This window comes from Oryctolagus cuniculus, chromosome 11 (assembly GCF_964237555.1).
Source record: "Oryctolagus cuniculus chromosome 11, mOryCun1.1, whole genome shotgun sequence".
In the NCBI taxonomy this organism is placed as follows: domain Eukaryota; kingdom Metazoa; phylum Chordata; class Mammalia; order Lagomorpha; family Leporidae; genus Oryctolagus; species Oryctolagus cuniculus.
The window spans coordinates 30,974,688-31,001,466 of NC_091442.1; the positions used below are offsets into that span (position 1 = coordinate 30,974,688).

A 26,779-nucleotide genomic window follows, 5' to 3' on the forward strand; every position below is an offset into this window, starting at 1 on the left:
ATGAAATGAAGAATTCAATAGAACATGAAATTGAAATATTGAAGAGAAATCAAAATGAAATGAAGAATTCAATAGAACAAATAAAAAATACAGTTGAGAGCCTTAAAAACAGAATCAGTGAGGCAGAGAGAGAATATCGGACTTAGAAGACAGAGCACAGGAAACTATACAGTCAAACCAAAGACAAGAAGAGGAAATTATAAATCTAAAAAAAAATGTTGGGAATCTATAGGATACTATTAAAAAACCCAAAATTCGGGTTCTGAACTCTTCAGGAGTTTCTGAAGGCTTGGAGAGAGAGAGAGAGGATTAGAAGGCCTTTTTAGTGAGATACTAGCAGAAAACTTCCTGGGTTTGGAGAAGGAAAGAGACATCCAAGTACAGGAAGCACATAGAACCCCCAATAAACATGACCAGAAGAGATCCTCACCATGACACACTGTAATCAAACTCACCACAGTGAAACATAAAGAAAAGATTCTAAAATGTGCAAGAGAGAAACGTCAGATTACTCTCAGAGGATCTCCAATCAGACTCACAGCTGACTTCTCACCAGAAACCCTACAGGCTAGGAGGGAACGGCGAGATACAGTCCAGGTACTAAGAGAAAAAAAACTGCCAGCCTAGAATATTATATCCTGCAAAGCTCTCATTTGAGAATGAAGGTGAAGTAAAGATCTTTCATAGCAAACAGAAATTGAAAGAATTTGCCACCACTTGTCCAGCCCTGCAAAAGATGCTTAAAGATGTGTTACACACAGAAACACAGAAACATGGTCATCAGTGTGAAAGAAGGTAAAGGAAGAAAATCTCTCAGTAAAAGTCACAGGAAGTTCAAAGTATATATTAGAAATATCTTTGGAAAAATGGCAAGGCAAAGTCACCACTTATCAATAGTCACATTGAATGTAAATGGCCTCAACTCTCTAGTTAAAAGACACAGACTGACTGAATGGATTAAAAAACAAAGCCCATCTATTTGCTGCTTACAAGAAACACATCTTTCCGACAAAGGTGCATGCAGACTGAAAGTGAAAGGTTGGAAAAAGATATACCATGCCAACAGAAACCAAAAAAAGAGCTGGTGTAGCCATCTTAAAATCAGACAAAATAAACTTTAACACAAAAACTGTTAAAAGAGACAAAGAAGGGCATTATATAATGATTGAGGGATCAATTCAACTGGAAGATCTAACTATTATAAACGTATATGCACCTAATTACAGGGCACCTGGCTATTTAAAAGATATGTTAAGGGACTTAAAGGGAGACTTAGACTCCAATACAATAGTATTGGATGACTTCAATATTCCACTTTCAGCAATGGACAGATCAACCAGACAGAAAATCAACAAGGAAACAACAGATTTAATCCACACTATAGACCAAATGGATCTAACAGATAATTACAGAACTTTTCATCCTACACTTAAATAATACACAATCTTCTTAGCAGTGCATGGAACTTTCTCTAGGACTGACCATATACTAGGCCATAAAGCAAATCTCAGCAAATTCAAAAAAATCAAAACCACAGCATGCATCTTCTCAGACCACAATGGAATGAAGCTGGAAATTAGCAACTCAGGAATCCCTAGAGCATATGCAAACACATGGAGACTAAAAAACATACTCCTGAACGAACAGTGGGTCATAGAAGAAATCAAAACCTTTCTGGAAGCAAATGAAAATAACAACACAACATATCAAAACTTATGGGATATAGCAAAAGCAGTGTTAAGAGGAAAATTTATAGCAATAGGTACCTACATCAAGAAATTGGAAAGGCACCAAATAAATGAGCTATCAATGCATCTCAAGGATCTAGAAAAACTATGGCAAACCAAACCCAAAACTAGTAGGAGAAGATAAATAATTAAAATTAGAAAAGAAATCAACAGAATTGAATACAAATAACATTACAAAAGATCAGCAAAATGAAGAGCTGTTTTTTTGAAAAAATAAACAAAATTGATACAGCATTGGCCTAACCAAAAAAGAAGAGAGAAGACCCAAATCAATAAAATCAGAGATGAAAAAGGGAACGTAACAACAGACACCACAGAAATAAAAAGAGTCATCATCTTTGTAGTCAAATTACTAAAAAGAGTTGTATGCCAACAAACTGGGAAATCTATCAGAAATGGATAGATTTCTGTACACATACAACTTACATAAATTGAACCATGAAGACACAGAAAACCTAAACATACCCATAACTGACTCAGAAACTGAATCAGTAATAAAGGTCCTCCCAACAAAGAAAAGCCCAGGACCAGATGGATTCACTGCTGAATTCTTTTTTTTTTTTTTTTTTTTGACAGGCAGAGTGGATAGTGAGAGAGAGAGACAGAGAGAAAGGTCTTCCTTTTGCCGTTGGTTCACCCTCCAATGGCCGCCGCGGCCGGCGCGCTGCGGCCGGCGCACCGCGCTGATCCGATGGCAGGAGCCAAGAGCCAGGTGCTTTTCCTGGTCTCCCATGGGGTGCAGGGCCCAAGCACCTGGGCCATCCTCCACTGCACTCCCTGGCCACAGCAGAGGGCTGGCCTGGAAGAGGGGCAACTGGGACAGAATCCGGCGCCCCGACCAGGACTAGAACCCGGTGTGCCGGCGCCGCTAGGCGGAGGATTAGCCTAGTGAGCCACGGCGCCGGCCTACTGAATTCTACCAGACATTTAAAGAAATAACTCCAATTCCTCTCAAACTATTCAAAACAATTGAGAGAGAGAGAATCTTTCCAAATTCTTTCTACAAAGCCAGCATCACCTTAATTCCTAAACCTGAAAAAAATGCAGCAGAGAAAGAGAATTACAGACCAATTTCCCTGATGAATATAAATGCAAAAATCCTCAATAAAATTCTAGCCAATAGAATTAAACAGCAAATCAGAAAGATCATCCACCCAGACCAAGTGGGATTTATCCCTGGTATGCAGGGATGGTTCAACATTCGCAAATCAAGCAATGTGATACACCACATTAACAAATTATGAAGAAAAACCATATGATTAATTCAATAGGTGCAGAGAAAGCATTTGATAAAATACAACACCCTTTCATGATGAAAACTCTAAGCAAATTTGGTATAGAAGGAACATTCCTCAACACAATCAAGGCAATTTATGACAAACCCATGGCCAGCATCATATTGAATGGGGAAAAGTTGGAAGCATTTCCACTGAGATCTGGTACCAGACAGGGATACCCACTCTCACCATTGCTATTCAATATAGTACTGGAAGTTTTAGCCAGAGCCATTAGGCAAGAAAAAGAAATTAAAGGGATACAAATTGGGAAGGAAGAAGTCAAACTATTCCTCTTTGCAGATGATATGATTCTTTATTTAGGGGATTCAAAGAACTCCATAAGAGACTATTGGAACTCATAGAAGAGATAGCGAAGTAGCAGGATATAAAATCAATGCACTAAAATCAATAGCCTTTGTATACACAGACAATGCCACAGCTGAAAAAGAACCTCTAAGATCAATCACATTCACAATAGCTACAAAAACAATCAAATACCTTGGAATAAACTTAACCAAGGATGTCAAAGATCTCTATGATGAGAATTACAAAATCTTAAAGAAAGAAATAGAAGAAAAAAAATGGAAAAATCTTCCATGCTCATGGATTGGAAGAATCAATATCATCAAAATGTCCATTCTTCCAAAATCAATTTATAAATTCAATGTGATATCAATCAAAATACCAAAGACATTCTTCTCAGATCTGGAAAAAATGATGCTGAAATTTATATGGAGGCATAGGAGACCTCAAATAGCTAAAGCAATCTTGTAAAACAAAAACATAGTTGGAGGCATCACAATATGAGATTTCAAGACATACTACAGGGAAGTTATAATCAAAACAGCATGGTACTGGAACAGAAACAGATGGATAGACCAGTGGAACAGAATAGAAACACCAGAAATCAATCCAAACATCTACAACAAACTTATATTTGATCAAGGAGTTAAAACCAATTCCTGGAGCAAGGACAGTCTATTCAACAAATGGTGCTGGGAAAACTGGATTTCCACATGCAGAAGTATTAAACAAGGCCCCTACCTTACACCTTACACAAAAATCCACTCTACATGGATTAAAGATCCAAATCTACGACCTGACACCATCAAATTATTAGAGAACATTGGCGAAACCCTGCAAGATATAGGCTCAGGCAAAGACTTCGTGGAAAAAACCCCAGAGGCACAGGCAGTCAAAGCCAGAATTAATAATTGGGATTGCATCAAATTGAGAAGTTTCTGTATTGCAAAAGTAACACTCAGCAAAGTGAAGAGGCAACTGACAGAATGGGAAAAATATTTGCAAATTATGCAATTGATAAAGGATTAATAACCAGAATCTACAAAGAAATCAAGAAACTCCACAATAACAAAACAGACAACCCACTTAAGAGATGGGCCATGGCCAGTGCCCCAGCTCACTAGGCTAATCCTCCACCTTGTGGCACTGGCACACCGGGTTCTAGTCCCGGTAGGGGCGCTGGATTCTGTCCCGGTTGCCCCTCTTCCAGGCCAGCTCTCTGCTGTGGCCCGGGAGTGCAGTGGAGGATGGCCCAAGTCCTTGGGCCCTGCATCCCATGGGAGACCAGGAGAAGTACCTGGCTCCTGCCATCGGATCAGTGTGGTGCGCCAGCCGCAGCACACTAGCCGCGGCGGCCATTGGAGGGTGAACCAACGGCAAAGGAAGACCTTTCTCTCTGTCTCTCTCTTTCACTGTCCACTCTGCCTGTAAAAAAAAAAAAAAAAAAAAAAAAAAAAAAAAAAAAAAAAAAGGAGAGAGAGAGAGAGATGGGCCAAGGACCTCAATAGACATTTTTCAAAAGAGGAAATCCAAATGGTCAACAGGCATATGAAAAAGTGTTCAGGATCACTAGTAATCAGGGAAATGCAAATCAAAACCACAGTGAGGTTTCACTTCACCCCAGTTAGAATGGCCCTCATACAGAAATCAACTACAACAGATGCTGCGGAGGATGTGGGGAAAAAGGCACACTAATCCATTGTTGGTGGAAATGCAAACTGGTAAAGCCACTATGGAAGACAGTTTGGAGATTCCTCAGAAACCTGAATGTAGCCCTACCACATGACTCAGCCATCCCACTCCTCAGAATTTATCCAAAGGAAATTAAATTGGCACATAAAAGAGCTATCTGCATCTCAATGTTTATTGCAGCTCAATTCACAATAGCTAAGACTTGGAATAAACCTAAATGCCCATCAACAGAAGACTGGATAAAAAAATTATGGGATACGTACTCTATAGAATACTAAACAGTGATTAAAAAAAAAAGAAATCCAGTCATTTGCAACAAAATGGAGGAATCTGGAAAATATCATGCTGAGTGAAATAAGCCAGCCCCAAGGGACAAATATCATATATTCTCCCTGATCTGTGACAACTAACTGAGTACCTAAAAGGAAACCTGTAGAAGTGAAATGGCTACTATGAGAAACAATGACTTGATCAGCCCTTGTCCTGACTGTTGAGGAACAACTTAGCATTTTATTCTTTTTAGTAGTTTCTTGTTCTCCTTAATACCATTGGTTGAACTCTTTAATTAATACACAAGTATTCTTAGGTGTTTAAAGTTAACTGAAAATTGATCCCTGTTAAAAATAAGAGTGGGAATAAGAGAGGGAGGTGGTGTATAGTTCAGCACATGCTCACTTGGACTTACCCCTAATAGTAGAGTTAGAAGTGTGCCATAGGATTCCAAATCCCATTGAGTTGGCAGGTACCAATGCCATCTTACTAGTTAAAATGATCAGTTTCATCTCATAATTGATCATAAAGATAGGATTAAGTGTCAAATGGATTACATAAACAAGACCAGTGTCTGCTAATAATAACTGATAGAATTTAAAAGGAGAGAATGACCCAACATGGGAAGCGGGAGACACAGTAGACTCATAGAATGGCAAATGCCCTAAACAGCACTCTGGCCTCAGAATCAGCCCTTAAGTCATTAGGATCTGGTTAAAAAGCCCATGAGAGCTTCTCAGGCATGGAAAGCCAAGATACTGTGGCAAAAAAAAAAAAAAAAAAAAAGATCTAAATGAAAGATCTCTGTGAGTGAGATCACATTGGAAAGAATGGCCATCAAAAAGGAGGTAACTTTCTCTGAAGGGAGGAGAGAACTTCCACTTTGACTATGGTCTTGTCTAAATAAGGTCAGAGTTTGTGAACTCAAGAGGGTTTCATAGCCTTGGCAGCTCATGACAAGAGTCTTGGCTGATTACTAACGTCATAAATAAGAGTGTCAATTGTTAAATCAACAATGAGAGTCACTGTGCACTATAGCTTTTAATTTAGATGATATTTAACACAGGAAAATTTTGTTCCCAAGCTGTAAATGATACAGATGTTAATATGTATATATTTAAACCACCTTATTGATATGATTGACATATAACAAACTGTACATAGCCTCTAGGAGTTTGGGGATAAGTGTACTCCTGTGAAACCAGCACCACCATCGAAGCCATAAACATCCCCATCACATCTTGTGCTTTCTTTTCCTACCTTTATGAACAGTGTTGATTTTTCTCATGTGAGATAGGAACACTTAATATAAAATCTATCTTCTTAGCAAACTGCTTTGTGCTGTATAGTAGAACTCCAGAATTCTTCTTGCATAACTGAAACTCTGTATCTTTACCAACCCCCTCCTGGGTTCCCTCCCTGCAGCCCCTGGCATTCCCCCATTCTGCTGTTCACTTCTAAAGATTGATTACTTTAGAACCACATATAAGTGAGATCACACAGCATTTGTCTTTTTAATAGCCACACCGCTGTCAGCAGCCATACAGCAATAGAAACAGTTCTAAATAACTATTTCCAAAATGCTCTCTTCACTGCATTTTTATCTTTCCCCAGACTGGTTGTGTTCTCATTTGTTTTACAATCATGGTTACTTTACAGGGAGACCAATGCATTTATTATTTTGAAAACATTGAGGCTTATCACCGATGGCTACTTGTCATCTCAGAAGTGTCAGAAATGGGAAGACTTAGTTTTGTAAAAAACAAACGTGCATAACCCCATTTACAGGTATTTTCCATGAAACAATCAGTGGAACCACAGGTTTTCAGGATCACTTGCTATCTCTTCATGAAGTACTCTAAGAACTCTACCACATCTTAAGAGTCTAGTTTTGATGAAATGGACCACAGTCATAGTTCCTGCAGCCCACTGTGTAAGTCTTACTGGAACCCGTTTGCTACAGTAATTTGCCTAGGAATGGCTCAGCGGATAAATTTTGTGTGTGGTCTCTCTCTAGAAGTCATTTTATTTATTCCAAAGTCATCTTTCCAACAGTGGTTACAACTTAGTTTTGGCAAATCACTGTTTATCATATGTCATTTCCAGTGTACAATGTCTAATCAGATTTATATTTAGGGATTCATAAAAAAGCAGGCTCTTTGAAGACTGGTCAGACATAAAATTCTACATCGATTGTTCTCTTTTTAGAATTTCTCACAATACTCTCCAGCCTGTATTTGTTGGCAAAGAGAAGTCTGCTACCTAACTGGCGTAGCTCCTCTGTAGACATTTTTCCCCCTAATGATTTTAAAGACTTCGTCTTATCAACAGTTGGCTGCACCAACATGTGCATTTATACTGATTTATTTTGTTGAGATTCAAGGGTACTGGAATTTAAGGATTTTTGTCTTAAAAGTCATTATGTGCCACTACCCTGATTTATTTTGTTTGAGATTTGATTCTCAAATTCAGAGATTTCTGTTTTCAATAATCATGGAAGAATTCTCAAGCATTCTCTTTGGAATGCTTGCTTCTCTCCAGTCTTTCTTCTGGAACTCCTAGTGGATGTATGCTGGACTTTCTCATTCAATCTATGTTATGTTTTTCATGTCTACCTTTCTGAGTTCTTTAGGTATGCAATAGCTCGGGGTTGGTTCTGGCCTTTTGTACCCCCAGAAAGGAGAGATGGAAAAAGGAGACGCAGACGGACCTCAACAGAGACAGGTTGCTTTATTGGAAGCAAAGAGGTTGATGAATGTCTGTTCTTGGGAAGAGACTGTGCACCAGGTGGTTTAGAACTCAGGTTCCGTTTAAGGACAGAATGTGTCACTCTGGGACTGAGGGAGGACGGGGGCGGGGGAGGGGGGTAGAAGGCAGCTGTCAGAAGAGTAGGGGGCTCTTTGAAGTCTCAGGGAACTTTCCTCTTACTGTTTCATAGCTGTTTTGCCATTTGCATTGCCAGGAGTTGAGAAGGGTCTGTTTAGGCACCAAGGGAGGAAATGGGGTGGTGGGGGTGGGGGTGGGGGTGGGGTAGGGGTGGAGGTGGAGGAGAAAGGGAGGAGGGGAAAAGCACAAGTCCTTGAAGTTCTCTCTTCAAATGTTTTTCCACTTGATGTTTAATATAACTAATCAATTTAAACTGTCTATGCTTTGTATTTCTAGAATTTCTGTTTGGTTCCTTTTAATGCTGCCTGTTTTCTTGCATAATTATAATTTCTGCCCTTTGATTATGAGTCTCAACACTCATTTTATGATTTATTCAGGTTGTTCTGTGATCTAGAACTGCTAACTGTTGGGTCTGCATCCTTTACCTCACATGCTGAGTGATCTTTATGGGGAGTTTGTTTTTTAGGGGGTTATTAAAGCTCCCATTAGCCAAACATGAGAACAACTTTGTGAATTAACAGATGCACAAAAGCTATTCAGGGTGGCATTTAGCGGTGTGGATTCAGGACTTAATTCTAGAACATCATCGCCACTGAAAACTCCCCTATCTTGATTCATCTGCAATGTCCCATCATGTGTGATCGCAATGAGGTTCGTGAAGAGCTTACAGAGTCTATGACAATCTCATTTCTTTGTAGAAGACTCAGGAATACTTTATAAAGATGTGTTTGTGGTTCAGAGTGTTACCATCTTTTTGTAGTTCAGACTATACCAATAGGAGTCAACTGTGCCTTCAAGTCTATACCACGGAAGTTAAATTAATGATCCTATTGTTTTAACAAACAAATCTTAGAAACTCAGGGCTAAATACTGTTACCTTTGGGCACCTGTTCTCATGATATGCATTGTTCATTGTCTCCAAGTTTTTCTTTGCATCTTGTATTATCAACCCCAGCTGCCCCCACGGAAGTCTCCCTTTGTTAAGAAAGTCAACAAACCATAAAGGGATACACTAACTGATAGACCTTCCAAAGACCTTATTTCTTTCATCTTGACACACTTTGGCACCAACCCAAAGGTGGCGGTCCTTTCTTTCTGTGGCAGGGGAAGGAAACCCCACAATGTTTCTCTGCCTGTTTAAGTTTCCGATCAACCTTAGGTGACTGGGCAACTTATGAGAAGCAAAGAGGAGAAAGAAGATAAACGAGCTGACTACTTTACATAAACTGGAATCAAAGCTCTAGAGACGATGATTTCCAGGTTGTAAAAGAACCTTCCCACTGGGAACTCCAGTCTGGTGTATGTGTTGGTTAAGTGGACGCTGGTCCTGTTTCTACCACCATTAACTAAGCACCCACCAAATGGCTCACAAGCATTATTTTATCTAATCTTCCCAACAAATCCAAGAAGGGGGTTTGTCCCCATTTTATGTATCAGGACACTGGAGGCCCAGAGGCCTAAAAGCATTGGCGAGGTCACCTTGCTGGTGCATGTGGTGGAACAAGAATTCAACCCATTGTCTGACTGTGAACTTACCTAGTGGATGTGCAATGTGAAATTTCAGACTCTTTACCTACAATGTTTTTTTAGAAGTAACCCCTTCCCCCCTTAAGGGTTACTCACCTAAATAATTTGAGACTGTCAGTGAGTTTAGGGATATCAGTGATGTCCTCCTGAGGAAAGACAAGCGACATTTCATGAGCAGGGATTTCATACATGTGGAGCTCATATCTACATCGGCACTGTCCAACATGGCAGCCACTTGCTGCACATAGCTATTTAAATTCGAATGAATTCAAATGAAAGAAAATGAAAAATTCAAGTCTATTCACCCCAACTACACTTCTGGTGGTTACCTCGGTGGGTGTGGGTTTGGGGGAGGATGGGGGGACACAGGGCACATGCAGGGGCTCCAGGGTCAGTGGGTCAAGTTCCACTGCTTCCCTTGGGTGGTATCTTGCACGTTCGTTAAATATAATTTGTTAAGCTGTACATTTATCTTTTTTCCACTTTTCTGTGCATGTCATACATCACAAAAACATAAAAAAAAATTGACGAAGCACTCCCTGCATCTACCATTCCAGTTAAAAATTGTAGTTACAAGTGACTTTTCTGTAGAAACCAAATATTTTGCAATTATTACCTTAGAGGGAGTAACTCTTACTACCTCAGGTCACTGATTAAACTCTCAAAAGGAACTTGGTTCAAAGTTCATGTTGGTGCTTGTTTTCAAACTGAAAAGCCTATTGTATGGTGTCACATAAAAAATATTGAGGGAGGAGGAATTGTTTATTTATTCCCAGATGGATCACTTTCCTGCTGCATTAATTCAATGGAGGAAGCAGACAAGAGAACTTCAATTTAATGGGCCAACTCTGCATAAATGTGAAACAAGTCTTTGCATCTTTCCAGAACCCTGGCATTTAGTTTGTTTTAAGCATTGGCTCTTGCATTCCAATTTCTTATTTTAAGGCAATTAATGATAAGAGAACCCACACTCAGTACATAAGAATACAGTGACTCATTCTTACCCATTATTATTTCGATCCAATTACAAGGGGCCCACCTGTCTGAGTCAATGCAATTAAACTAATAATTACTCTCATGGTTGAAGAAGTTAAAGAACAGGGGAGGCAATGGGTGAATCAAACAGGAGGGGCATTGCAATTGCAAGACTGCCATTCAGTCAAGCAAGAGATGATAAAAGTTTTATTTCTTTATGCTTTGCCTAGGGTTTTGCTTATTTATTTCCTGAAGTCAGAAGGGTTCAGGGATGTTTGAGAATGTCTTAGACAAAGGCCTCACTCCTATCAGCCGTGCTGGGCCACATATGTGAGAAGGTAAACGGATAGTAACACTTTATATTTGTCCGCATTTTCTCCATTCCCACAGCGGCCGTGCAGTAGGCAGGGGCCCTTTCTAGACTTCAGTTTAGGGACCGATTCCGTGTTCTGAGCAGCTGAAGCGGGGCCCTCAGCTGTCTTCCCTTCCCACCGCGCCAGTGGATCCCAGGATGAGCACCGGACCCTCGTAGTAAGGAACACATCTCCCAGTCCTTTCCTAAGACCTGACCTGGGAAGGCTTGGCAGTTCTTGCCACATTTCAGTTGGTCGAGGGAAAAGCACGGCTTCCGTTTTTCAAAATCGGCTGGAACGTCTCCTAGTATTAATAAAGGAAAGGTAATCTCTATTTGCCAGTGAGTCAGAGCGGAGTCACGATTCTGAGTTTCGTGAAATGTTCATACCAGAGCGTTCTCTGCTTTTCCACCTTCCAGCGTCACTTCCAGGTGAGAAAGCGCCGCTTCGACCTCATCAACCTCAGACTCGCTCGTAAAATCCTGAGTTTCCGCGGACAGGGACAGTTTGCTGATGTGATACTACGACAAAAGCGGAGGTTTTAGAAATGTCATGTGTGAAATCTGTATACCTTAAATGAAATAAAAAGGAAAATAACATATATACTTTAAGTTGGCAGGAAGGGCAAGCAAAAAAAAATCATGCACATAAATAAATCCATGTGCGATTTTTTTTTAAATTAAATAATTCCCCTGGGATACTGAGCAGCCCTTGAAAGGAAGAGCTACTTCCGGTGCAGGACAATTGACGTGGGATCTGAGTCACTCTGGCATTGTTGTCCCCTCATGGGGACACCGATGGTGCTTGCAGTAGGAAAGGAGAGAGACTGCAAGACCATTGCCTCACGGTGGTGCAGATTGTTTTAAGGAGCATTTTAAGTTTAAGTTTACTCCCCTCACTTGAGCTCTTTCTTACACTGGAAGAACACGAGTGTAAGCGGCACACGCTTGGCTCATCTCCGTCCGGAGAAAAGCCGCCAACCTCCCCTACCTGCAGCGCTGCGAAGATCAGCATCTCCTCCTCTGTGCAGTCGATTTCTTCTAAGAGGACGGCCCACCTGGCTTGCTCATAGAGTTGGTTGATTCGGACAGCGTCGTACTAGAGACAAAAACAGATGTGCGTGAGTGTGCACTTCTAGTTCACTAGATTTAAAAAAAAAAATCTGAACCAACTCAAGACAGTCTCAGGTGCGATACGCTACGCTTCAGCTCGGGGAGCGGAACCGAACACTCGGCAGCTCTCCGCTGCTCCAGCTCCTTTTCCTGTTGATTTCAGAACTTTCTTCTCCCAAGTATTTTCCAGAGCTTCTTCACGGGGCCGAACTGACTCGTCTTTGATTCCATGATTTCCGCTCTCTTTCGCCCCACTTCGGTGGGTAGGAGACGGGTACCGGAAATGGTTATGTGACAAACAGTGTGAAGGAGGAGGGCCCTCCCTGCCAATCCGCACGCCCAGTGTGATCCCAAGCAGAACGCGATGGGGATCACTTTTTTCTCTTTCCGCTCCCCTCTCTCCCTCGCTCCATCCCTTCCTTCCTTTTCTTTTCTTTTCTTTCTTTTCTTTTCTTTTTTTTTTTTTTTTTGACAGGCAGAGTTAGACAGTGAGAGAGAGAGACAGAGAGAAAGGTCTTCCTTCCGTTGGTTCACCCCCCAAATGGCTGCTACAGTTGGAGCTGTGCTGATCGGAAGCCAGGAGCCAGGTGCTTCCTCCTGGTCTCCCATGTGGGTGCAGGCTCCAAGGACTTGGGCCATCCTCCACTGCCTTCCCGGGTCACAGCAGAGAGCTGGACTGGAAGAGGGGCAACCGGGACTAGAAGCCGGTGCCCATATGGGATGCTGGTACTACAGGCAGAGGATTAACCAAATGAGCCACGTTGCCAGCCCTTCCTTTCTTTTTAAAACAGTTGCACACATGAGTGAGAACGTGCAACACTCTTCCTTCTGTGCTTGGCTTATTTCCCTGAAGTTCCCCCAGTTCCATCCACGCTCTGGCAAATGCCAGGATGGCCTTCCCTGTTTTAGGGCCTAATATGTCATCATATACGTTGACTACAGTTTCTTTACCCATCTGAGAAAAGGACTATGTTCCAGTTTTATTCTAACTTCTCCTTAGGTTTGATTTTGTGAAAAATTAATTGAAATTGCGGTAATTCACATGTGCTGTTTAACCCTTTCTCAGCTTGGAGCTCAGTGGCACTCAATGCATTTACACTGTAGTGGCCAGCACCATTGTCCAGTGACAAAACTCTCATCTCGCGAAACCAAAACTCTGTACCCATGAAACAATAAACTCCTTTGTTTGATTTTTTTTTTTTATAGTGAGTGTACATTGTGTTATGTCCTTTGGAAAAAAAGTTGAGAAAAACAGAGGAGGAATAGAAAGAGTGCTGAGTGCATTTATCATGCATTGATTAGCATTTGTTTATTTTTCCTGCATGCAGTGGGAGAAGCTGATAGGGAATGTAAAAGTCTGAAGCCAGCCAAACCAGTGGTGAGCAGCTCAGGAGGAATGTGACTTTGGCCCCTGGCATGGTCCTTCTCAGCATTTCCACAGGTGCTGGGGACAAGGGACAGACAGAACCGAGTGTGGAGAACTCGAGGGGCTGAACATCTGTCTTTGTTTTATGAACTTGGCCAGGTGTCATTGAACAGCTTGGAAACTGCCCCTCCCCCCAACAAACAAAACCAAAACATGCAAGAATATTCACACAGCGTTATTCAGAACAGCCCCAAACTGGAAACGTTCAATGCTCCTCAACTCGTGAGTGGGTGAGATGCCACTTGGCAATCCAACAGCGTGCATGACTGATACTGGCAACACCACACACACCTCAAAACGTCATGCCTGAAAAGAATGCAGATGCTGAAGATTACCTATAGGGCCAGCGTTGTGACACCGGCATCCATATGGGCACCGCTTCTACTTCCCGTCCAGCTCCCTGCTAAGGACCTGGGAAAAGCAGCAGAAGATGGCCCAAGTGTTTGGGCCCTGTACCCACATGGGAGACCCAGATGAGGCTCCTGGATCCTGGCTTCCACCAGGCTCTTCCTCAGTCTATGTAGCCATCTGGGGAGTGAAACAGCAGGTGGAAGATCTCTCTCTCTCTCTGACTTTTAAATAAATAAATGAATCTTTAAAAAAAAAAAAAACAAACCACCTATTATAAGTCCATCTCTATGACATTTCTAGAAAAGGCAAAATTTGGGACAGCAAATCAGTAGAGGCAGGGGTCAGAGACTGATCAAAAATGAGTCTAAAGACACTTTTTTAGGTGACAGAAGTGGTTTTTTTTTTTTTTTTTGACAGGCAGAGTGGACAGTGAAAGAGAGAGAGAGAGAGAAAGGTCTTCCTTTGCTGGCTGTTGGTTCACCCTCCAATGGCCGCCGTGGCCAGCGCGCTGCGGCCGGCGCACCGCACTGATCCGATGGCAGGAGCCAGGTACTTTCCTGGTCTCCAATGGGGTGCAGGGCCCAAGCACTTGGGCCATCCTCCACTGCACTCCCGGGCCACAGCAGAGAGCTGGCCTGGAAGAGGGGCAACCGGGACAGAATCCGGTGTCCCGACTGGAACTAGAACCCGGTGTGCTGGCGCCACAAGGCGGAGGATTAGCCTAGTGAGCCACGGCGCTGGCCAGAAGTGTTTTAAAACTGGATTGTGGGGGCAGGCTGTGGCTCAGTGGTTAACTAACTGCTTGGGATTCCACGTCCTACAATGGGGGGCCTAGTTCAGTCCCAGCTCCTCTACTTCCCAAGCAGCTTCCTGATAATGTGAACCCTGGAGGTGGCAGGTGATGGTTCAAGTACTTGTGTCCCTGCCACCCAAGGGGGAGACCTGGGCAGAGTTCAGGGCTCCTGACTTTGGCCTGGCCCAGCCCTGGCTGTTGTGGGATTTAGGGGAGTGAAACAGTGGATAGAAGATTTCTCTCAGTCTGTTTCTCTGCCTTTCAAATAAAATGGAAATAAATGAACAAAAGATTTGAAGATTCAGGCTTCCTGGACAATGCCTTAAAAAAAACGCCACACAGAATTGTGGTGATGATTGTGTACTTGTGTAACCTTACTAAGCATCATCATATTGTATACTTACAGTAAGTAAGTTTTATTGTATGTGTGTTATGGTGCAATTAAGGCAAGACAACTCAAATTCCCACATACACGGTGCACACCAAAAAACCAGGCAGACAACCCCCAGCTACTCCTTCCCCCAAAAACCCACCCCAGTTCACTAGTTCACTGTTTACAGACAAAACCGGAAGAGTATGTGCAGCCCGTGGAATGTGAAATGGCTTAACTGTCCTACGTGGCTGGCTGTCTCTCTGTCAGCCACTCGGTCCCAGCATTTACAACCCGAATGCTGCAGAAGTTTCGGTGCGAGTAAGTTACATCCCTCAGTCAGGATTCTCTCACGTGTAGTTAATAAGGATTTAACACATTTCGTTAAAGTTTCCACACTTGAACATTCTTACATTACCCACAAGCCAAATACAGCAATTCTCCAAAAGAATATTAATTACATAAAAATTACCTAGATTTACAAATTCACAACGTGGGTATACGGTGTCTACAATAAGACGTCCTCACTCTGTGAGACACCCTGTGTCTCAATGGGGACACAGGATTGCTCTGTGGCATCCGGCACAGCAGGAGGACTTCCTCTTAGGAGGCCCGTCCATGTTCCCAGCAAGCCACTGGGGCATCACGAGGTTCTGGGTCTTCCCCAGGTCATTCCCAGGCATCCCATGGATCCTTCCCTCTCTGTGAACTCTTGCAGCCGGTTCTGCAGAGCCTCGGAAACACACGTTTCTCTGGCTGGGGACTGGCTACTTACACTCTCCTCAGTCCTAGATTATCTTCGTTTCCTGGCCAACCAAAAATACAAACCCCATGCTGGAAGCAAATAGATCCTGCCCCTTGCTCTCCTTGAACCCCTCTTTCTAGTCAATTCAAGAAACCCTCCTCTCCTTCCACCAACCAACAATGAAGAGATAACCAAACCTGCCCACCATGGCCTCCACACTCTCAAGAAGGGGCTACTATTTATACTTCCTCACTTCAGTTTCTCCATTAGCCCAGGGGCTGCTCTCAATGCCCTTTAGTCCTGTTATTAAAATGGATGCATTTCTTTTCTTACTGGACATGAGAACACTATGGACTATCAGAGTTACAAAAAGGCCTTTGTCTTTTTAACTCTGATATTTAGGGCATATTTAAAAGGAACATAAGAGCATACCCTGGATGGATTTTGAATGAATTCAGATGGGAAAAAAAAGGTGCACAATAAAAAGTTAGTCTCCCTCTTTCCTTGTTCCCCACAAATGGTAGCTATTCCATGGGCAGTTTTGCACTGTACTTTGTTCATATGAAAATGTACCTTGAGTATGTTGCATGTCAAGAGACCTGATTCATTCTTTTTAACAACATAGTGTGGGTATAGCAACAAACGTAACCTTTTCCCTACTGGCAGATGTTTAGATCGTTTCTAATGTCTTCCTAAAACAAATAATGTAGTAAAAACTTTGTGTACACACTTAACAATAGGCATGTGTGAACATAAGTGCACTATAAATACTTGGGAGTAGATTTGCTGCGTCAAAGTCGTGGAAGTCTACGTCCATAGATATTGCCAAATTACCTTCCATAGAAGCCAGATCAGCTTAAACTTTGACCAATAAGCAATGTATGGGAGAACCTGTTTCACCACTCTTGCTAAGACAGTATGTGAAACTCTGATCTTTGCCATTACAAGTTGATTGTAGTTCCTTTAGTAGGAAACATTTGCTCATATTCTTTGATCATTAGCCTCATGGGTTGTTGATCTTTTTTATTATTGATTTCTAGAGATTCTTTATATGTCAGGGAAATTAGTTCTCTGTTTGCACTATGTGTTGCAAATATATAACTGTGTATATTTTTTGTCATGCATAATATTTCATTTTTATTAAAATATACTAACCTTTTATGAATTCTGGATTTTTAAATTTTTTGAGCATATTGTTTTTGAAATGTATTTTAGCATTTAAAAAAAATTTTTTTTTTCCCTGTCTCGGGTTTATTTGTACAAACAGCACAGGAGGACACTAGCCCCACACAGACAGCAGCCCAGGGGTCACACCAGTCCTTCTGCCTTTGCATTGGCAGGCAAAGGCTGTTACTAGGGAGCCTTTGCGGGGGGCTGGGCACCTTTGGGAGGAGCATGAGCCGGAACTGGGGCTGCAGGTGTGGCCTGGGCCTTGGGTTTGGCTTGGGCCTGAGCCTTGGGTTTGGCTTGGGCCTGGGCCTTGGGCTTGGCTTGGGCCTGGGCCTTGGGCTTGCCTTGGGCCTGAGCTTTGGGTTTGGCTTGGGCCTGGGCCTTGGGCTTGGTTTCGGCCTGGGCTTTGGGCTTGGTTTCAGCCTGGGCCTTGCCTTTGCCCTTGCTCTTGATCTGAGCTTGAGCTTGGGCCTTGATTTGAGCCTTGACCTTGCCCTTGATTTGGGGCTCAGTCTTGGCCTTTGCCTTGGTCTGTGGCCGGGATAGCCTGAGACCCCTAGCAATGCGGGCACGGGCACGCCTTCCAAGCTTGGGGTGGGCAATGTAGGCAAGCCGATCGAGCTTTCGGCTGACACCCTTCGGGATCGTGGGCTTTACTTCCTTAGGCTTGACCAGGGCCTTGATAGCTTCAGCACGCGCAGCCATAGCCTTGGCGTTGTTGGCCTGCATCTTCTTCAGGCCCTTCTTGTTGTGCTTCTTGGCAAAACGCATGTTCCTCAGGAACTTGGGGTCCACCCCTTTCAAAGACTCGTATCTTTGTGATAGCGGTTTCTTGATGCCATTTCTGTGCCATTTTGGGGACTGGTTGTGCGTGGTGTGGTTCTTGGACTTGGCCATGTCTGCACCCTGCCGCCACCCGTGAGCTATGGATGGTGTCGGATGCCACGGGGGCCAACGTTTTTAAATTTTTTGAGCATATTGTTTTTGAAATGTATTTTAGCATTTAAAAATTGTTTTTGTTTGTTCATTTTGTTTGGAAGGGAAAGAGATGGGAGAGAAAAAGAGCGGGAGAGAAAAAGAGAGGGAGAGTAAAAAGGTGAGAGAAAGAGAGAGATCTGTATTCCATCTGCTGGTTCACTCCTTAAATGCCCACAACAGCTGGGCTGGACCAGGCTGAAACCAGGAGCAGGTACTCATTCCAGATCTTCCACTTGGTGGCAGGGCTTCAACTACCTGAGCCATTTCCTGATGCCTCCCAGGGTGTGCATTAGCAGAAAGCTGAAATCAACAGAGATAAGACTGGAAGCAGGTACTCCAATGTGGATGCAGGCCCCCCAGGCAACATCTTCACCACTGCACCAGATTCCTGCCCTGAAGACATTTTATATCTCCAAGACATAATCAGCACATTACGTTCAACTTGTGGACTATCTGCCTTGCTCCTCTGAAAGTCAAAAGACATTCCCTAGTCCTTATTATGGAACTTGTTCCTATTAGCAGGGTGTCTTGTATGTGTACAGCGGTTTCTTGGGGACCAGCTTTGCTCTTGATTTGGTTGTAGAGTCTATGAAAATGTAAACTACACCTTAAATTTCTATATCTCCCTTCATCTACACAGCACATACGAGAGTCTTGTACTTTGTTTGTAGCACCTGTAACTCCAGGAGGAGAGGGAACAACTCTGGGATGGTTGGGATCATTGTTGTTGTACCCCAAAGCCTTGTCCTGCTAACTCGAGTGTTCTTTGGGTTGGCAGCTGCCTTTTGGCTGTTCCGATTCAAACAGATTTTACCTGACAGGCAAGAAAGAGAGGGCTCTTTACAAAGTAAGTGAGCAGAGGCTGGTACCCAGGAGTCTAGGACAACAGCACAAGGACCTTCACTTTTGGGGTCTTTGTCTCCTTCTGGGAATATAAGCCCTTTGACTTCCTCCACTTGTTAGATGAATGCATAGTTAACATTGCCCCTCCATGTTCAAGATTCACCACGTCTGGAAGCTTGGCTGATGACGTCACTCACACGCTCCTGACAACTTTTCAGCTGTAGGTGACTACACTGATATTTTTTAGCATTAAGTTCAATTCTGAAGCACAGGTTTTAATGGGTAATCTCTTGGCAAGGAAACTGCTGCAAGTCCCCAAGGGTCAGGGAGATGCTACCATTCATTGATCAGATGCCTGAGCTGGGAAGCTTGGACTCTCACAGCACCTTGCAGGAGCATGCAGGGATGGGGCGGAGGAAAATACCTGAGTTTGCCGTCTACTTGCTGACCAAAACCTGTGAGTGTACTCTGATCAGAGGGACGAGGCCTGAAGTTGTGCAGTACTCAGTTCTGGCTCAGAGAAATGGGCAGTTGATGTGATCAGGGACAAACAAAAGCTCCCTTCCGGAAGGACTTCCTCGAATGCGATCCCAGCACACGGGTTCTGAAGCTGAGATTGCTCAGCTGAGGAGTGTGAAGTCAACCAGTGCATGACCCTGGAGCAAACACAACATCTGCATTTGGCCAAGGTATAATGGAAATTTAGCATTTCCTTCTGTGATGAATGTAGGCAAAACTCCACAGTACTGCAGAGTTCTTGTGACTTTGTAACAACTCAAATCACAGGTGTTCCCTCTTGTTTCACAGTTATTGCTGTTGTCTTCAAATAATACATATTATATAATCATGCATATTATTGCCTCAAATTAATGGCAGTTATGAGACCAGCCACAGGATTTTATCCTATTCATTAAAAATCACATGCATAATTATACCTATTTTGAAAAAGATTTTGTTCACTATAATTTAATATATTTTATTTTCTAACCTTATTAATTTTATTTAATTTTAGAACTTTATTCTAATGTCTGACATTTTTGGGTTAGTTCTTGGCATATGGTATTAGCGCAATAAGTAAATGAATAAGCAAAAATCAGATGAGGCACAAGTTGGAAGAGATAAGATGAGGCCAAATCACTGCCATAGCAATGAGATGAGGCACAGGAATATTTTTCTTACATATTGTCTAATTTCAGAAAAAAAATTAAGGCTGCTTTCTAGAATAGATAGCATACAACACAATTGCTTAGATTAACTGAAAATCAAGTAAGGAAAAACTAAAGTTGAGTTGGGAGTGAGGCTCACAAATGAAATCACAGATCATGTATGGATTTGGTTCTAGCAGCAAAGCAATAAAGAGAATGCAGAGAGTTGCATAATTCATGCTACTTTTTTAAAAAGAAAATCAAAACACTATTTAGGAGAAACAGTATTGTAATTTCTCCTAAGGGTTTTACAAAGAAGAGGCAAAATTTTCCCTTCTGCCATGATTCAGTGGGAGTTATGCATTTCCCATGGGTATTACCTTGGGTCTAACCCAAAGACTGAGCAGAAGCCTCTCCACAGAAATGAATAAGATTGATTTGGAAGAAGATGCCAATTAGGGAAACAGTGAGAACCAAATGGACCTTTGAAGGCCAGACATAATATCAGGACCAAGGAGAAGACAGCGCCACAAGAGACAGAAACACTGCTGCACAGAACGGCTGCCCGAGGCAAGCTTCTCACACAGGTGCCTAGCAGAGAAGAGCAAAGAGCAACGGAACTGGGCTGGGAGCAGCTCAGTGAAGTCACCACAGGGTGTTTAACCACTGACTCGGAGCCCATTCAGTGGCTAGTGAGGAAAACGGAAAGGACAGAAGTTCAAAGGCCTTAGTTGTCCCAATAAACCTCTGGTGGGGTGGGAGGTGTGCACTGAAAATGGAGGTGGTGACCACCTGGCGGCTTCATTTATCTAGACAATCCCTGTTACTTATCATCAAAGATTTGGCAAGCACACAAACGAAAGTCTTGCCTGTACTAACACATGGTCATGGCTTGCTCATGGGAACTTCCCCTTCACCTTGGCCTCTGAAAACACCCTTCCTCCCTAAGCCTCGAAGGCTCCAGCGCCATGAGCCACTTTCTCCTGTTCCTCCACTCCTGTGAATCTGCAGCATGCACCACGCAGGGCACAGAGATACAGAGATCCCCAGAGACGCCTGCGAACTCAGGGGTCACTCAGCATGCTCACCGGAAACCAACATATGAAATTTCACAGACGAGTGCTCATGGATCAGTGTCACCTGGCAGAACTGAGGAGATCACACACATTCATCTTAATTGTGCTAAGTGACTCAGTTTTGCACTTCCATGCATGCACATTAAAAGGGAAAGAGAAATCGGAAAAGAGGAACATGTCTTACTTTAGGGTTCAGGTCAAAGAAACTGTAGTATTTAAACCGCAGCAGCAGCTGCTCATCTTCTTGGATGCCTTGCTCCATAAGGGAGCGGGAGGAGTCCAGCCAGCTGGAAAACAAAAAGCTAGGATGAGATTTAAACGTCAATCATTGTTTGTGCACATCTGTTATGCTATGTTACATATGAGGGCATTTGAAAATGTGAGAGGAAAAATAAAACTAAAAGATACGTGGTGCAAAAAGCTTGCAAAAGACATGCAGTTTTTTCATAATATACATTTTCTACAAATTACCAAAACAAACATCTTTTAATTCAATTTCCATGAACTTTTTGAAATACCCTATTAGTTATTACATATATACATATATATATATCCTTGAACAAAATCAAATTACTATAACCCAAACCATATAATAAGTAAGCATATACTAGCTTATGCATTTTATCATATACTTTCACACACATACACACACATACTTCAGAAAGGTACTTCAAGAAGTTCATGGAAAAGTCTGACTTGACTTTGGTGGGTTTTTCCACATAGGACACAATAGGCCATTTTCCATGTAATCTAAAAATCTGTTCTACATCAAAATTTTTTTTTACCAAAACACACCCATAGTTTTAGTTCAACTCTCCATGGAACTTTTTGAAGTGCCCTTGTGGGTCGGTGTGAGTAGTTTTCCCTCCACTCATTGACAGTTTAAGTAACAGAGAAGTGGCCAGGGCAGCTCTCGCGACCTCTGTTTACAGGAGACAAAACTGTGTCTCAGTGACATTAAGGGATCTGTCACACGCTGTGTGGTGCAGCCATCAGGAGTCTCTGTCTGCACTAGATCTCCACTGTACCAGGTGGTTCACTTAAAGCCAGCTCAATCTTATTGTCCAGAACTTTTCACAATAAAAGAAATATTCATGTCTGCAGTCTAGTATGTGAGCTTCTAGACTCAGGTGGCTACCGAGTATTTAAATGTGAATAGTGCTCTATTTTAATTCATTTAAATTCAAATTTAGATATCCATATGTGGCTGGTGGTTTCTGTATTGAGTAAAAGATTCCTAAGGTTGAAAAATAAAAACAGATAATGATGAGGAGATGGTGGAGATGAAAAGCTACTAAGACAACCATAAGGGGATGATTGCCATCTAATGTAATGTCATCGAATAAAAATGTCTTGAATGTCTATCATTTGACGCCCTGTGGGGCAACAAGGGTGACCAACAAGTCACCTCCATCCTCCAGAGAGTTGACAGTCCAGCTGGGGAGACCACGCTTCATAATAATAAAGGGCCGTTGCGTCCGCGGAGCAAGCGAAATGTCAGCACCACAGGAAAGTGATCGCTCTCGAATGGAGATGTGTGGGAAGGGGACAGGGCAGCCTTAAAGGGAGTGATTGAGCAGTGGAGACTGTCAAGAGGGATGGTCCTAGAGATGCAGCCGTGAAAGCAGGTGCAGGGGTGCCCCAGGTCTGAATGGGGGACACAGAGACATCTCTTAAAGAGAATTGAATGCTGCCAACAACTTTGACTTTTAGTGGCAAGGGGGAGCCAAAGAAATGGTGGTTTGTAAAATACTTTGGGTGTGTTTTCTGAATAATTTCAAACAGGGCTCCTGGTCTTGGTGTCTCCTGGGGAGAGAAGTGATATCCTACAAGAGAAGTGGGAGCCCGCGGGCCACCTTGCAGCTCCCCTGCTGGCCTGCAGAGACAACACTCCTGAACTGCCATTCTACAGCCCACAAAATACACTTGCACACCATAGTGGCGAGGAATTAGTATCCAGTATGGTATTCTGTTTTCTAAGCACATACATTCTGTTCTTTTAAAATGTACTGAAATGACCAAAGTCTGCATTCTCCCTCCCTCCCTTTTTGTCGATAAAATCAGCATCAACTTTTGCTAATGATCCCCAGGTCTACTATATTAAAAATTCAACATCCCTCCCCTCGCTTTCATCAGCAGCAGTTCAGAGAGAAGCAAAATGGCCATGTCCTGACCCTGCGTTAAACTTGGCTTTGTCGAGCAGAGTCCGAGGCTGGTACACGTCAGTGAGTGCGTCTGGTGGCTGGGGAGGCTGGCTGAAGGCCAGGATGCTGCAGTTCTGTTCCGTCAGGGGGCTGTCACTGAACCATGTCATGGTGGATGACACGGGTGTTCCGTTGATGGGGTCGTATGTTGGAGTCATGGTCTTACTGTACAAGCCAGGACTTACTGAAAGACAAGGGAGCAGGCATTCTGACGTGAGACTAGGGCAGTGGGGATCCTCAGCAAAATTATTATTCACACTCCTTACACTAAACTGAATTTTGGCCTTCAAGGTTTGTACCACATAGAGGAATCCTATGAGTCACCACGGTAGAGATGAGCTATACACAGGAAGCAGTCTTGTCTCTATATTCAATTCTTGGAAAACATGGGAAATCAGACACAAAAGCTTCCCCAAACTAACCCAGATGAACGTTGGGGTCCTTCTCTTCTCTAATAATCCAAAGCTCTCCTCTTTCAGCAGGAGTCTTAGGATGCTCAGTAGAGATCTGGAGCCCTCGCAGCTGTGTTGTGCACACCTCCTGTGTTTCCCAGCTGCTTCAGCAAAGAGCAGCACTGACCAGTCTTAAGATCCAGCATGCTGATCATCTGACTCTAACCTGCATAAAGTGCAAGTACCCTCTTTTTTCTTTGCATTGGAATAGACTTGTCAGGAAGACCTCAATGTTACACGAAAGCTGGAGATTTGATTATTTGCTATAAAAAGGGAATGGTAATACTCCTCCCTAACTTTTATCTGCCCTAGAAAAAAAACTGAATCCAGGAAAGAACCACACAAAAACAGAACCAGGAAGAGAGATGTATATTCAAGGGATCCAACTTTTCTCTTTTCTAAAAATCAGTCTTTTTTTAATCCCAAATTCATGTCCAATTGTACTAAACTTTGTATACATCAGTAACATAAGATATACCATTTTTTAAACGATTTTATTTGCTATTTGTTTGTGAGGTAGAGTTACAGACAGTGATAGGGAGAGACAGAGAGAAAGGCCTTCCATCCACTGGTTCACTCCCCAAATGCCGCAATGGCTGGAGCTGGGTTGATCTGAAGCCAGGAGCTTCTTCCTGGTCTCCCATGTGGGTGCAGGAGCCCAAGGACTTGGGCCATCTTCTATGGCTTTCCCAGGCCACAGCAGAGAGCTGGATTGGGAGAGGAGCAGATTGGACTAGAACCGGCGCCCATATGGGATGCTGGCATGGCATGTGGAGGATTAACCTACTATGCCCTAACACCGGCCCCAAGATACACTATTAAAATAATAGATAACTGGGGCTGGCATGGTGCAGCGGGTAAGGCTACCACTTGCCACTCTGGCATCTCATGTCAGAGTGTCCCAGCCGCTATCCAGTTCCCTGCTAATGTGCCTGGGAGAACTCTGGGCTCCTATCTTCAGCCTGGCTCAGTCCTTGCCATTGCAGCTATTTGGGGAGTAAACCAGCAGAGGGAAGATTCTCTCTCTCTCTGCCTTTCAAAATCAATAAAATAATCTTAAAATTACAGTAATAGATTATTGAGCAGATTTGTTTTTTAAAAATCTGCGATTTTATTCCTCCTTTGGGAGTGTGGGGAGATGAACATTCTTCTGGTGGGTTTTACTCCATATTCACAAATTAAAGCAACGTCAAAACTCGTGCCACAAATCTCACCTGGTGAACCTGAACTTGTTGAAGAACTCTCAAGGTTTAGTACATCTTCAATTACAGATTCCTTATTACTTTTGTCTTTTTTCTTCTTCTTCTTGAAACAGTCACCAGAAAGTTTTAATAAGGACAGTTCTTCTGATCTTCTAATATCTAAATGTAAAATAAAACCCCAAACTAACAAATAACAATTTAAAAGAAGTAAAATGAAAAGCATAAAGAAAATCCCTCCTAAGAGCCATTCTGTGCATTTGAAGCAATTTCTCAGGAAATTCACGAGAAGTAAAGTAACTAGTTGCATCAATTAACAGAAGAGGAACATACGATGGAGAAAATCGTGTCTGGAGATTCAGTCTGATAACATTCCTAGCTTATTTTTTTAATTTTTAAAAAGGTATATTTTATTTATTTGAAAGGCAGAGTTATAGAGAGAGGGGGGAGAGAGAGAGAGAGAGAGAGAGATGGAGAGAAATCTTCCATCCATTGGTTCACTCCCAAAATGCCTGAAACAGCCAGGGCTGGGCCAAATCCAGGAGCCCAGAGCTCCAGCTGGGTCTCCCACAAGGGTGGCAGGGACCCAAGTACTTGATCCTCACATACTGCCTCCCAGGGCATGAAGTAGCAGGAAGCCGGATTGGAAGCAGAATAGCAGGGACTCGAACCAGCCACTCTGATAATGGCTTTGGGTGTCCTGAGCAGGAACTTAACTGCTGTGCCAAACACCTGTCCCCATTCGCTCTTCTGTGTCATCTATTTACCATCAATTTTCTTTCCCTCCCTTCCTCTCTCTTTTTCTTTTCTTTTTTGGTTTTTAAAACAACCACCAAGGGTCTTACTTGCTGTTTTCCTTATGAATCACAGGTCCTGAAAACCTTTCTCCCACCTCCAGCCCAGCAGCTCCTTTCCGCCTGTGGCAGGTGTCCCCAGGCCCGCCCATCTCCTGTTGGCCCTGTCCATTTCAGTGCCTGTCAACCTGATGTCCCAGGGCCAGGGCCTGTAAAACAGTCCACGTGGTCGGGGAATGAATGGTCCCTAGAGCAGCCCTCAGCGGCTGATGAGAGTGTGGCATACACACTTTGTCCTCTGGGTGGGACAGCCCTGGGGCTGTCTATGCTGTCTCCTAGGCACCCCAGTTGCCATGGCATGACTTGGTTGGTGACATACTCTTTCTGACTGGTGGCCTTCTCTTCCTCATCTCACTTCTCTACCCCCTACCAGTATTCCCTGGCATCACTTCTCAAACTACTTGCACCTGCATCCTTATCTCGAGATCCGCTTCCAGAAGCCAAACTGGCATTCCCCATTTCCTCATTCACCAAATATATTTATAATTGCTGATCAGATTGGCAGACAATCATTAACTGCACTGACTGGCTACAGTCCCAGGTAAAAGCTCAGGCATGTGGCTGTCTCAGCTCTGTGGGCCCTTCCACCTTCCGTCTCCTCAGTTCATAGGTGCTCAGTGCTGAGACTGAGCCAGCACTCGAACCAGACTCTTTCCAGTCACCGAGCACACTTGATCGAAAGATTGCAATGCACACCTATGACCATTTTGGATGCACAATTTAGACAGCAGCCTGGTGGTGAGTGGAAACTTCAGGCATGATCAGTGAAGATAAAACAGACAACAGAACAAAACCCCCATATCTACAAGTCCAAAATTTATGTATTTTTTAAACAGAAAATGCATCATCCTGCTAAATTTGAGTTAGCTTCAATTGATTAGATATAAAAAGCAATGATTAGAAATGTCAGATTGAGGGGCCAGCACTGTGGCACAATGGGTTTAGTTGCTTCCTGAGCTCTGGATCGAGTCCTGGCCGCTCCACTTCCGAGCCAGCTCCCAGCTAATGCACCTGGGAAGGCAGTGGAGGA

At 43.0% G+C, this 26,779-nt stretch overlaps 2 protein-coding genes across 2 annotated transcripts in view; both read right to left on the reverse strand.

Annotated features, from left to right (window-relative positions):
* The window catches only part of FERMT1 (FERM domain containing kindlin 1), a 55,657-nt gene that overhangs the window by 21,530 nt on the left and 7,348 nt on the right, over positions 1-26,779 (reverse strand). The window contains 6 exon segments of the mRNA XM_008256296.4: positions 9,800-9,849; positions 11,421-11,552; positions 12,022-12,129; positions 21,225-21,327; positions 23,215-23,428; positions 24,911-25,057. Of these exon segments, the coding sequence (XP_008254518.2) occupies positions 9,800-9,849; positions 11,421-11,552; positions 12,022-12,129; positions 21,225-21,327; positions 23,215-23,428; positions 24,911-25,057 (754 nt within the window).
* LOC100341416 (large ribosomal subunit protein eL29-like) lies at positions 17,057-19,398 on the reverse strand. Its single transcript, XM_051845290.2, has one exon. It carries the CDS (start codon positions 17,893-17,895, stop codon positions 17,182-17,184), a length of 714 nt encoding a protein of 237 aa, XP_051701250.2. The 5' UTR covers positions 17,896-19,398; the 3' UTR covers positions 17,057-17,181.